This window comes from Podarcis cretensis (assembly GCF_951804945.1).
Source record: "Podarcis cretensis genome assembly, chromosome: 11".
Lineage (NCBI taxonomy): Eukaryota > Metazoa > Chordata > Lepidosauria > Squamata > Lacertidae > Podarcis > Podarcis cretensis.
In genome coordinates, this window is record NC_137180.1 from 27,294,943 (window position 1) to 27,308,966 (window position 14,024).

Here is a 14,024-nt window from a genome sequence, read left to right on the forward strand (position 1 = left end):
TAGGAAGTCCATGGTGTTTAAAAGAAACCCAATGTAAACTGAAGCTTCATTTATTTATGCCTGCTGAGTAGGCTTATCATTTTCAGAAACGTTCTTCAGAGTGACCTCAGCCGGCCTGTGAAAGACAGCCAGGGACATCCTCACCAAAAGTCTTTGGTTGATTACTATCAGCATATTTTCTGCTGTCCAAAGTATTACATTCAAAACCAACAGATACAAAATACAAGTAATGAGTGTTAGGAATACTGTAAACATTTATTTGCATCACTCACACAGATCTATAATGTACATCCAGTTTACAAAGGAGAGGGAACACCCCTCTGACCTGGGTAGTTAAGTTTGGCAATATATCTGTTAAATGAAAGAGTAGGCGCTGAGAGTTCACATAAGTAAGTTATCACACTTGACACTCATCTAAAAAAATTAAGTTGGTCAAGAAACCCACAAATATATCTCTGTTAGTGTTCTGTGGAAGGGGAGATCACCATACAGAATTAAAATAAGCAGAAAATACCCTGTTTTAAAATAGGTTTTAAATTTAGTGCACATTTCCCATAGACTCCAAACTTAAAATATTTCTGTATATACAAAAGGTACAATAAAATGTTACAGTGTTTATTGCAACAAACTAAGGATGCCATAATATAGATCACTTGTATACACCCAACCCTGATATTGGCTTCTTATTCCTTCTGTACAGCCTTCTTTCGTTGCTCCACAATTGTAATATTCTCCCAAAAGGCACATACTTATCTACAAAGAAAAAAAAATATTTTTTTAAGTAAATACCATTCATTTGAAATCTTTTAACACACACAAAAAACCCCAAATCTCCTCAACGCTGCACCCACTTGAAAGCAACAAGAGGATTTCATGTATATTATATATCCAGCATTTAACATACTTGATTCTTGCAATGACCCAAAAGCTGAGTTCAAATTTCCCTCTACACACACCAAAAAGCCCCTACCTTAGTCACTAAGCCACCACAAAAGAAAGAATGCACTGCAATTGAAATAAAAGCGAAGAGAAGGGGAAACGTGCATTTTGGCATGGATTGGTGGGGGGCTGTGACTATTTCTCCTGTGGCTTCTAGGCTGGAGCTCCAAGCCCAGGGCCTCAAACCCCAAGACTCTCCCACCACAGCTGTGAATAGGAAGACTTCTCTTCAATTACAGTAGGGCTAGGGAACGTGTAGTCCCAACAATACGAGTCCCATTACCCCTGACCATTGGACTTGCTGGCTGACACTGATGACAGTAGGAATCCAACAACATGGTGGCGGGGAGAGATGTCCCAGGTTTCCCAGCCCTGATTAACAAGGTGGGGGATGACTTCATATAACAGACCAGTAGCACCTTTCACTCAATGGTACACATCTACTCCAGCCAATTAAGCTGACATGTTTGTGTTTTGAATTGTGGCCATAACGTTTTACGATGCAGAAGTTGCAAAATGCAATGCTTTTCGTTCTCTTATTTCTGACCTCAATCATCATGATTAGCAAGCTAGACATTGTTTTCTAATCCAATTTTTCTGATGATGATGATGATATTTAATAGTACAGTGGTACCTTGGGTTAAGTACTTAATTCGTTCCGGAGGTCTGTTCTTAACCTGAAACTATTCTTAACCTGAAGCACAACTTTAGCTAATGGGCCCTCCTGCTGCACTGCCAGAGCATGATTTCTGGTCTCATCCTGAAGCAACATTCTTAACCCAAGGTAGTATTTCTTGGCTAGCAGAGTCTGTAACCTGAAGCGTATGTAACCCGAGGTACCACTGTAGTAGTAGTACAGTATTACTATTATAACCTGTTGTGCCCCAGCTACTCTGGCAGCTTCCAACACATAAAAACATAATAAAACATCAAACATTAAGAACTACCTATAGAAATGTATCTTACTGAGATACTGCATCCCATTTTACTTCCATTCCCCCCCCCCAGTCTTTTCTTGCCACCAAGCCACTGTCCTTTAAATCAATCTCTTTCCACCTCCCTCTTGCAGCAAAAAACACAAGCTTTACAGTTCCATCCTGTCATGAAATCGTAACTACCAGAGCAATAATATTCAGTCCACTCAGCAATTTATTTTTGGTACACAGTGCAATTTTGAGCATACTTTATCTACACAACACACAGCTAGCTATTACTTATAGGATGCAAGCAGTTCAATAAATAAAGGCATTATTGGATGTTAAGATATTGTTTAAGTATCTTTTAGAACCATCTCATAATGGCACTCAGGAGAAGAACTCAGTTTTCCAAGTATTTCTCTTACTTCAACATTTATATCCTTTCTGCACTCGCAGCATAATGCTTCTGTGGACATTTACTTCTTTCATGTTTATAGCAAATAAAATAAGTTGCACTGTTTTTAACTGTTTGCTGCTGACACGACTCAAAGTAGTGCAGCTTTTGACCACATCGTGTTATAAAAAGGGACTTTAGGAGATGACTTGCACCACTCAGGAATGCTAATGATTAAGCAGTATATTAATGCCTTGAAGAGATAAGGGTTCCATTTGCTTCTGTGTTTTTAGATTTTGCAACACTGTAGATAACTTTATCAGCATAGCACTGAGAATTTCCAACTCAGGCAATGTCATATTCATTACTTGTATATATATTTGCAGCAAGGCGTAACATGCTCTATGGATTACAAGCAGATAAGAGAAGTCCGTTCGTAACCTTGCTCAGACAGCTTTCAAATCTGTCATTGTGACCAATGTTGCATACGTTTTGGAAGCATAAGAATATACGAACAGCCATTTATAAGGTTGTTTCACAACAGTTAAACATAGTTATTAGTGCTCAAGACATATACAATGTAATCAATGTAATTCAGGAGCTTCTTTTTCCCTTACTGACTTAGTAAACCAGTACCTGGGATTTGCAGGCTGCAAGCAGAGGCTTCCATGACAATGATCCTGTAACCAATGCTATTTCAGCCCCAAAAATGGCTTGTCAGGGAGAAGGCAAGGCAAGAACCCTTCTTCCTACACCTAGTTTTATTCAGAGAGGGGATATTTTGGTATCGAGGAGCAGGGAACACCCAGGTGCAATGGGACTGGTGTAAATATAACAATGAGAACAAATATTAAGAAGAAAAGGGGGGGGGGGAGAGAATCCTTGTTTTGAAATAAGCACTGTCTTGGTGGATACCTGAATGTGAGCCTAGGGCAACTGCTACAAAGAGGTCTCACTCCAGCTATTCTTACAAGGCAGAACAGGCCGAGAGTCAGTCCCCTCTCTAATAATTAATAACCACGCTAATTATTTTAAAGATCTGGATGTGTTGAATCAAGATATGCAGTATTCTTCAGGAGATTGGGGAAAATGTCCCAGCACCCAGTAACTGGGTAGCAGAGTTACTTGACGGCCTCTTCTCTGCTACAAAGCATTCATGGGAGAAGATCCAAACAGGGAAATTGGTGAGAGCTGTGGGTGCTTAACCCTTTGGCTTAATTCATACCTAGAGTTGTTTTTCCATTGTGAGGTTTCAGGCACATGCTTGCAAGTTGAAGCAGCTCAGGGATGCGAGTTTCAGGGAAAGGGTAGCTTCTGGAAGATGTGATACACATCTCCTTCCCAACATTTCTCATTGCACTTTACAACCCCCAGAGCATGCTTTGCAATGGAGAAGTAGTGGCTGTTATGGCTAGTGTTACTGTAGCGTGTCAGGGTTCCTGAACTTGGAATTGGCATGACTAATATACAGCAAGGGTATGAAAATTTCAATATATGCAAGGGTGAAACACAAATTAAACACTCAAAACAGAACAGCACATACTCGGTTTGAGGGGAAAAAAAATCTTGGAAAATATAGTCTGTAAGCTTTGGGGCAGATACCATGATGGAACTGTTTCTAAACCTGAAGCAGCAAAGCAACCTCAATTTTTTTATAAAAGCAGAGGGAACCATGAATTCTAATAATGTTTATAAAGTACTTTGCAAAATTAGGAAATGAGACAGCATGTATAAGAACTAATGGGGAAATAGGGCATTCAAGCAAGTTTGCTATATTCCAGAGAGAGACTTGGAAAAGATTGCCCAATTTTGTTGAGAAAACAAAAGCCAAAGCACAGCCGTAAAAGTGCAATTATCTTACTGTGCTTTCCCATGGGAAATGAGCTGTATTCATATCAACAATGAACAACTGATTGTTGCTATTCCTCTAATATTGAGTATATTTCACTCAATTTCCCCCATTTTAGCATACAGAACTGTATTACAAGTAATTATCAACTAGAAGTGCATCTATCTAAACTGTGTTGTTTTTGTTTTAAAAAGAAGTTGTTTCTGTATCTTGAGACATATACACAAAAGTAACAACCATGCACTAGCTCAAAGATTTAGATTTAGACAGAATCTCATTTTTGCCTTCCTGTGCAATTTTAGTAGAGCTGGCCAGATTTAGATTTAGACAGAATCTCATTTTTGCCTTCCTGTGCAATTTTAGTGGAGCTGGCCAAAAAATGTTGGTAGGCTAAGAAGCTGATCCTTTCTTAAATCAAATAGTCTTATTTGAAGCTATGGCCTTAACTGCTAAATAAATACACAAACTCAAGTAAAGGTACAATTTGCCATGAAGCTGTCCAGTCTACGGCAATATCCACTGACACAACAAACACAACTCCTATTCTACCCAACACCTTAATACTGAAAATAATAGCATCCAACTAGACAAAAACTGTATGCTAGAGGCCAGTTTAGTAGTGTTCTGTGTTTTACTTGCTTTTTAAGGCAAACTAATTTTTAATTCTGCTGATTCTTTTAAAGAATTTTGTTAATATTTTAAATTTACGCCTTCTGTATAAAAGACATGAGAAAGCTGCTGACATTTGTCTAATAAAAGAATTATCTCAAATATCACTGGAGATGGGAGTGTCAACACAGCTTTACAGTGGTACCTCAGGTTACATACGCTTCAGGTTACAGACTCTGCTAACCCAGAAATAGTGTATTCAGTGTATCAGATGTTTGAGCAGCTTCTTAGAGAAAGTGCTGCATAGTTTCCTTGCATATTCAGTGTATCAGATGTTTGAGCAGCGTCTTAGAGAAATAGTGCTTCAGGATGAGAACACAAATCGTGCTCCAGCGGGGCGGCAGCAGGAGGCCCCATTAGCCAAAGTGGTGCTTCAGGTTAAGAACAGTTTTAGAAACCTGAGGCTTTTCTTCTGGGTATGGTAGGCCAATTGGTGCCAAGGAAGGATAGGACTTTTTTATGTATGCTACTACAGCAGCAAGAATTCTCCTCGCAAAGTATTGGAAGACACAAGAACTACCTACTCTGGAAGAATGGCAGACGAAGGTGATTGAATATATGGGACTGGCAGAGATGACCGGCAGAATTCGTGACCAGGGGAAAGAGACAGTGGAAGAAGATTGGAAGAAATTCAAGATATATCTTAAAAATTATTGCAAAATTGAGGAGTGTTAGATGACAGGGAATAAGAAATAGAGAATTGCAGCTGTAACTAATAAGCTAAAGAAAAAGGAATATAATAAAAGTGAATTAAATAATTAATTATTGGAGAATTGCTAAAAAAAAAATGTTAAAAATAAGGATGCAGTAAAAGGGAGGTATGGGGAAGTCGTAGAAACAAGGGGTATGAAAACAGGATTATGAAATTATACATGTTTTATATGTTTTTGTTTGTGTATGTGAATGTGTTGTTTGTTTTTTATTTGTGTTGGAAAACCAATAAAAATTATTATTTTTTTTTAAAAAAGAACAGTTTTAGGTTAAGAACGGACCTCCGGAACAAATTAAGTACTTAAGATACCAATGTACATTTCAAAACTAGGTTGTTACAAGTGAAATCCCATGCCACAATAAATCCAATTAGTCTACAACACACAAGGAAGACCTGTGCCACCTAAGAGACTAACACAGCTACTATTTAGAAAATGAAATACTACCAAGAATATCATGTAAGGATAGAATCCTTAATTAATTAGACATTGCCATTATTTCTGGAGTATAATAGCTTACAGAAAGCCTGGTATGCGTTACGACTTTATAAGAACAGGGACATAAAAAATAGGCAATTTAAGTATTTAAATAAATCAAATGCCCATAGCACTAAAACAGCACCATGTAAAGTATGCTACAGAACAAAGAATACAAACGACGTATTCCTAAATTAAATGTCACAGATCTAAGATTCTCATCCATAAGTTTGGGGATAACTATTTCCCTCATGTCTGATGTTGGCAATTTGGGCAAGGAAGGCTGCATGCAAGTAGGTTTGGCAACTGTCCTTGGAATGCCCCAAGACAATATTACACAGATGTACCGTGCCTTCCTTAAAAGAACAACCAGTGCCTCTGGTCACAGAGGCATTTTTATATCTTGTTCAAAACATCCACTTCATCCATGGATGCAGAATGAAATACATCACGCTTGGTTTCCAGTCATATACAGTTGTACCTCAGGTTACATACACTTCAAGTTACATACACTTCAGGTTACACACTCTGCTAACCCAGAAATAGTGCTTCAGGTTAAGAACTTTGCTTCAGGATAAGAACAGAAATCGGGCTCTGGCGGTGCGGCGGCAGCAGGAGGCCCCATTAGCTAAAGTGGTACTTTAGCTTAAGAACAGTTTCAGGTTAAGAACGGACCTCCGGAACGAATTAAATACTTAACCGGAGGTACCACTGTACCTCGAAATCCGTTCCCTCTTACAAGGAGAACATCCTAAACTCTGTCTACCAACCTTCGAGGATGATTGGCATCAAAGAGTGTTGTGTCGTCGTCATCATCATCTTGTTCCAACGGTGTCAGCTCTGTATTTTCTATGTTTGTGTCCAGAACCCCATACCTCCTCGTCTTTCTGTTTCTTCGTCGAAGTCTGAAAAGTGTGAAAGGTTACAATTTAATAACTGAATTAGACTAATAACAACATAATTAAAATACGGCTCTGAAGGAAAACTTAAGAAAAACTAACATGAATTCAAGTGTACTAACAACCATCTAGGGGACGCAGGTGGCGCTGTGGGTTAAAGCCTCAGCGCCTAGGGCTTGCCGATCGAAAGGTCGGCGGTTCGAATCCCTGCGGCGGGGTGCACTCCCGCTGCTCGGTCCCAGCGCCTGCCAACCTAGCAGTTCGAAAGCACCTCCGGGTGCAAGTAGATAAATAGGGACCGCTTACCAGCGGGAAGGTAAACGGCGTTTCCGTGTGCGGCTCTGGCTCTGGCTCTGGCCAGAGCAGCAATGTCACACTGGCCACGTGACCCAGAAGTGTCTCCGGACAGCGCTGGCCCCTGGCCTCTTAAGTGAGATGGGCGCATAACTCCAGAGTCTGTCAAGACTGGCCCGTACGGGCAGGGGTACCTTTACCTTTAACAACCATCTGGATAAGCATTGCATTATTGTAATTCACATGCGTAAGCAGGACGCCCAATTTGACAGTCAAGCACTAAAAAACTATTGATTTGTATAATGTGATTGCACAATTTTAGCTTGCTTCAAAGAAAATTCAGCTTAATTTAGCAAACAGTATGAATAATCCTGCATTTTATCTTGCCAGATCTTACTCCCTTAACTGTAGAAGTCCAAAAAGGAAACAGGGAGGGATGTGCTCTTCCATCTTTGAATAAGAAAACACTCACACTCACAAAACACTTCTCAATTTCAAGCCAGAAGCTCCCACCAAGGCACAAGTACAGTGACACCTCAGGTTACAGATGCTTCAGGTTACAGACTCCGCTAACCCAGAAATAGTACCTCGGGTTAAGAACGTTGCTTCAGGATGAGAACAGAAATCATGCAGCGGCGGCAGCGGGAGGCCCCATTAGCTAAAGTGGTACCTCAGGTTAAGAACAGTATCAGGTTAAGAACGGACCTCCAGAACCAATTAAGTTCTTAACCCGAGGTACCACTGTACCAGAATATCATATTGTAATTTTGGGGAAATAATACAATATTGCTACTGTAACACTCAGCCAATGTAGCTATTGACTTGTGCCCAATGTTTCACATGTTGGTCTTTGAGTATTGTTTATGTAGCCAGAACAACATCTATGCACAAGAGAGAGGTACCAGATGTTTCTGGGGAACCCCAAGTTTTGAATGTCAAAAAAAGCCCTTGGGGGCGGAGAAGCCCAAGTGGAGAAAGACAAAAACAGTCTAGTGAGGACTGGGGATGTTGACAAGGAATGATGAGGACATTGGATCAGATGGGGAATAGAATAGAATATTCTGAAGATGACTGAAAAGGTGAAGAACAGCAGGACCTATTTCTATGACTCTGTGATGGAGCTGTAAGACTGCAAACAGGTCACAGTTTATTTGATTTGATCTATTTTACAGAAGCTTAATTATACTCAGATGATGCAGTCTATACTAGAGATCTTACTTAAGCCACTAAATCAAAGGGAACAAAATTCACTGAAAACTTGTCTGAAGAAATTCCAGTAAAATGCCAACTGTCAAGGAATGGCACAATCATGTGCTTGGTGCTGCCACCTTATGGCAGGGCACTGTCAAAATAATTTCCTGATTGATTTCTTAGCATATAAATGCTGCAATCCGATGCACACTTACTTGGGAACAAGTTAAAACAAACTTTCATTTTGTTCTCATTCAGAAGTTTCATGCTACAAGTATGCTGGGTGTTTTATGATTCTAATCACATCCATATTCAACAACCAAGTGAGGCAGGATTTTGTTCTTGCTTAACAAATTACAGGGCCTAAAGAGAGTTACTAGTCCAAGGCTGCCAAAACAAATCTTAGCTAAAGATGAATCGGATGAGGGGATCATTTGCCAAAATGCAAACTATAATGTTATTGCAAAGCTGTTAAAGAACAAGATGAAGGACTGTGTTGCTTGTTTCCCACTAAATACAGTCTTATGCAACAGCCTTAATTTCACATTGAACAATATATGACAAATGGTGCAAGGCAGGCTTAAACTTTTTATTATGTAAGAATATAAGGCCAGATGTCAAACACAGTTCAACAATTTGGTCAGAAACTATCTCTATATGCTTTTCACGAATAGGATGATTCTGAGAAAATCTGTAATTTAAATGTATCATTATAAGTCTGATGACAATCAAATGCAGAACAGGAGTTTAAGCATTTATGAAACTCATTCTGATGAAATGCATGCATTACACAAATGAACATTTTAAGAATACATTTGCCTGAGTTATGTGAAGAAAATGTAAGTTCTCTCTAATGTAATTTTTGTTCTTGAAGCAGAAAAATAAGTTGAAACAATAAAGCAGCCACTTCATTTTAAGTATTCCTTTTCTACAAAATATTCCTTGAAAGTGAGCACACTTCCATGAATTCACAAGATGTAGATTTAATATCCAGAACTTTGTCAGTTGTCCTTCAAAAGGCTTACTCTGTAATTTGTGCAAATGCCATTTTAAATTCTATCCAGGTTGCCAATTTTATGCTGAAATACATTTTGGACATTCTGCTTCTTTATTTAGAATATATCTATCTTCTGGTTAATGCAAAATGAGACTGACGCAACATGCGACATGTACCGACTTGTCAGTCGTTTTTCTCAGAGACTACTGTCTTTACAGAATATGATGCTTCAAATCATAAAAGAGCTCTGCTCAACAAGCCCTACAGTCCAACCTCCTATTTCACAGTTTATGGTTTTCTTATCCCCTTTCTATTATTCCTGTTATATTTTATGTATTAATTTTTATTCTGTAAGCAAAGTTCAAACAAAGGGCAGTCAATTAATACCTATAATAAAATAAACAAACATTTTCAACAGATCCTTTTGGAATGCTAAGAGACAGGATATGAAATTGACAGCTCTCACCGACACCCGTATGTTGCATGTTATCAGCATGCTGTTCACAGGTATACTGCTGCTGATTGTGGAAACTCTACTTAACCCTATCAGGACTAACACTTGTGGATAGATGTATTCTTCATGAACTTGTCTAATCCCCTTAAGAGCAAAGTCAGCTACTATAATCACGTAGTGCAGCCGTGAATTTACTAAGTAAATTCTACATGGTTTAGAAAAAGAAGGTGCGGGGGTGGGAGTGGGGAGAGAGAATTCATAAGGTTGAAAAATCAATACATAATTTCATAATGTGTTGTCACACCATCCTTCTGAAGGCCATTGCTAAAGATAAGCAGGCCTGGATCTGGTCACTGCTTTAAGGGGTGAATTACTGGGAACTACATGTACCCTGCCTTTAGCTCCATAACATAAGGAAGGTAGGATACAGTAACAATATAAGATCTAATAAAAATAAATTTTAAATACATTGGTAAACCTGCACATGCACATGGGCTCTACCATTTCAGACTGTATTATTATTATTATTATTATTATTATTATTATTATTATTATTATTATTATTATTCCAACTGTAGGTTGGATTTGCATGATTGAATTGTCCTTAGCAAAAAAAAAAATGTATATACTGTCCATCACACAAACACACATGCATGCATGCATACATATACATTTATATACAAAGGAAGTTAGGCTACAAAGTGCCCTGCTTTTTTATATGGAGGAGTCAATAAAGTTTGCACCAACTTGGCAGCCAAGCCAAAATCTGTGGTCATAAGACTCTTCCTTCAGTGTATGTTTTCTCAGAAGTTACTCCCACTGAGCGCAATATGGCTTAGATCCATGAACCATGTTGCAGTCAGGGTGGGAGGCTATTGAGGAGACGTAGGACCTGTTGCCTCTGGGCAGCTGAGGTACACAGAATGTCAGCCATCACTCAAATGGCCCCTCCAACCCTTCCTCTCCAGAACACGGGAAAGTATGGGATTTGTTTTGTTTGGGTTGTGGAGTGCCTGGCTGCTCACTGTCCAAACAATCAACTCCAAACTTCCTCTCAAATTGGAAGCTGCACCAGGACAAGTAGCTGGGTTGTGCCTCCAACATGCAGTGTAACTAAGGGGTTGGGCATCACAATGCTCCCTCTAACTCCAAACTGCAAGGCAAAGCTGAGGTTTAATTATGCTCACCAGATAGCAGTGGAAGTGAGTATGGAGCATAACCAGAAACTTAGGCCAGATCCTGAGCATGTTCGGCTCAGTCACATGACTCGGCAACCCACCTTCAGACTATTTTAAAGGCTTATTTCTACTTTGCCAGGCTTCAGCAAAGCCATGCTACTGAGTGCGGCTTGGATCTGGGGTAACATTTTGTGGCTTAACTAACACCAGCATCTTGTGCATATAGATTACCCTCTAGGCTGTTTTCTTCTTCAAAACATAGAAGCTGCTTCAAATCCTTCATATTTTGGTTGCCCTTCTATGCATTTTTCCCAGATGCATACAACATCCCAAACAAAGTCACACTATACCACAAAACAAATTAGTTCCCACACAGGACTGGATTACAGAGAGGTGTTTGTTTCATGGCTTTAAAAGCCCATTGCTTACTTGTTTTAGATACATACACTCAGGAAAACGTGCAGTTTTTTATATAGATCTACCTGCGTATTGAATATGTTAATCCAACACAAGTACTGCTAGTTTCTCAGGGTTTGTGCCACAGGCTCCCCAGTCGCCTGCCTTGAGTCTACAGTGGAACTCTGCTAGTTACGACTTCTCTCTCCAGTCTTGTTTAAATACAAAATGATCATTATTCTAAGCTGCTGTCCCTTTCACTGGGTGAAAAACCTGCCCAGAAACAACCTTCCAGAAACATATATGATAGCACTTAAGATAAGGAGTGCCAGGCTTGAATCAGATACACCAGCGACATGTGCTCTATCAGATACACCAAGGTAAACAAGGACCAGGGGAACACACGACAGCCTAAAAGGGGATGTTTCGCAGGTGAGCAAGAAGAGAGGGCCATGGGTCATAGAACTGAAGAGTTGGAAGGGACCCCATGGGTCATCTAGTCCAACCCCCTGCAGCGCAGGAATCTCAGGTAAAGCATCTGAGACCGATCCAAACTCTGCTTTAAAATCTCCAAGGAAGGAGAGACCACAACCTCCTGAGGGAGACTGTTCCACTGTCAAACAGCTCAAAGTTTTCTCTGGTGTTTAGTCAGAACCTCCTTCCTTGTAACTTGAAGCCACTGGTTCACATCCTATCCTCTAGAGCAGGAGAAAGGGGGGGGGAGCTTGCTCTCTCTCCCACATGAAAGACCTTGAGATAGCTACCATATCTCCTCCATGCATATTCCTGCATTGCGGGGGTGAGGTTGGACTAGATGGCAGTCCCTTCCATGATTCAAAGTGTTGGTGCTGACCTTTAAAGCCCTAAACGGTCTCGGCCTAGTACAGTAGTGCCCCGCAAGACGAACGCCTCGCAAGACGGAAGACCCGCTAGACGAAAGGGAGGTGTTTTGGAGGCGCTTCGCAAAACGAATTTCCCTATGGGCTTGCTTCGCAAGACGAAAATGTCTTGCGAGTTCCTGCGGGGTTTTTTCCCTCCCCCCCCTTTCCTAAGCCCTAAGCAGCTTATCAGCTGATCCGCTAAAAGCCGCTAAACCGCTAATAGCGCTAATCCGCTAAGCTGTCAATGGGCTTGCTTCGCAAGACGAAAAAACCGCTATACGAAGAGCCTCACGGAACGGATTAATTTCGTCTTGCGAGGCACCACTGTATACCTGAAGGAGTGTCTCCACCCCCATTGTTCAGCCCGGACACTGAGGTCCAGCTCCGAGGGCCTTCTGGTGGTTCCCTCCCTGCGAGATGTGAGGTTACAGGGAACTGAGCAGAGGGCCTTCTCAGTAGTGGCACCCTACTGGATATCAAGGATATAAACAACTATCTGACTTTTGGAAGACATCTGAAAGCAGCACTGTTTAGGGAAGTTTTTAATGTTTGATGTCTTACCTTGTTTTTAATATTGTGCTGGGGGCTACCCATAGTGCCTGGGGAAACCCAGGCAGAAAGGTGGGGTATAAATAAATAATTATTACTATTATCATTATTAGAAACTTCTTTCTTGTAACTTGAAGCCACCCTCCAGAGCAGGAGAAAATGAAGCTTGCTCCCTCCTCTTCCAGTGAAAGACCTCAGATGGCTATCATCGCAAGGGGGGTTGGACTAGATGACTTCTCAGGGTCCCTTCCATGATTCTCAGATGCAACAGGGCTGAGAAAGGGAGAGGTCACCCTAGCCCACCTCCCTCCCCTTCTTCTTGGAGCGGGGAGGGGGACGGGACACCCCTCAGACTCAGTTTCCCCAAAAGCCAAGTGGAAACGAGGAGGGGGAGATCCCCAAACCCTTCCGAGATCGACTGATCGATCGATGGCTGGGTAGGCAGATGACAGGGGTCCCTCCTGCTGCCCCAGGCTCACCGCACGGTCCGGATGACGAAGTAGACGATGAGCGCGGCGCTGGCCAGGACCAGGACCGAGAGGGCGCGCTGGGTCATGAGCGGGTTGCGCTCAGGCGGGGCGGGCACGGCGGCGGCCACGCTGCCCACCCCACTCGCATTGCTGCTCCGCGCCGCCTCGCCCACGGGGGAACCGCTGCTGCTGCTGCTGCTGCTGCTGCTGCTGCCCAGGGCGGGCGCGGCGTCGTGGCCGCCGGGCGCTGCGGAGGCAGACAACGACGACGGCGCCGGCGAGGAAGGCGGAGGCGGCGGCGGCCTCCGGACCCCCTGAGCCGGGAGCGCTTCCCCGCCCCACAGCGCGGCCAGCAGCAGCAGCAGGAGGAGGAGCAGCCCCGGCCCCAGCCGCCGCATGGCAGCTCGTCCAACCGTGCGCCCGCTGGGCGCGGCCTAAGCGCCGCCGCGGGGCCTGTCAGGAGAGCAGGAAGCAGGAGCGGAAGTCCTCATCTTTCCCCTCACACGGCGCGGCCATGGAAGTCTCCCGGCCGAGACTCCCGCCCTCGCGCTTCAGGCGGCCTGCTCCCACGTGACCAAAAGGGCCGGTTATTCGTGCGCAGGCGCAACAAGGGCCCTCGGTCTCGCCTTTCGCCCGGATGGAGGAAAGAGGAAAGAGGGGCGGTTTTTTCCTGTCATGTCTAGCAGCCAAAGAGCCCCACTTGTAAGAGGGGCCAGGGATGGGGTTTTCGGGGACCCAGACAAAACTCAAATGCCTCCCC

General features: G+C 42.4%; 1 protein-coding gene across 1 annotated transcript; it reads right to left on the minus strand.

Moving 5' to 3' along the window:
• Positions 1-230: 230 nt before the first annotated feature.
• Positions 231-13,828, minus strand: FAM174A (family with sequence similarity 174 member A). The gene is made up of 3 exons (XM_079995884.1): positions 13,274-13,828; positions 6,726-6,860; positions 231-753 (listed from the first exon to the last, which is right to left on the minus strand). The coding sequence occupies exons 1-3, from the start codon at positions 13,660-13,662 to the stop codon at positions 750-752; spliced, it is 528 nt and encodes a 175-aa protein (XP_079852010.1). The 5' UTR covers positions 13,663-13,828; the 3' UTR covers positions 231-749.
• Between the last annotated feature and the right edge of the window lie 196 nt (positions 13,829-14,024).

What these genes read in the sequence shown, in the direction of transcription:
- FAM174A (XM_079995884.1), bottom strand. Translation starts at nt 13,662, where the DNA reads ATGCGGCGGCTGGGGCCGGGGCTGCTCCTCCTCCTGCTGCTGCTGCTG. An exon ending in TTCGTCATCCGGACCGTGCG is followed by an intron (nt 6,861 to 13,273) that starts GTGAGCCTGGGG and finishes CACACTTTTCAG; the next exon opens with ACTTCGACGAAGAAACAGAA.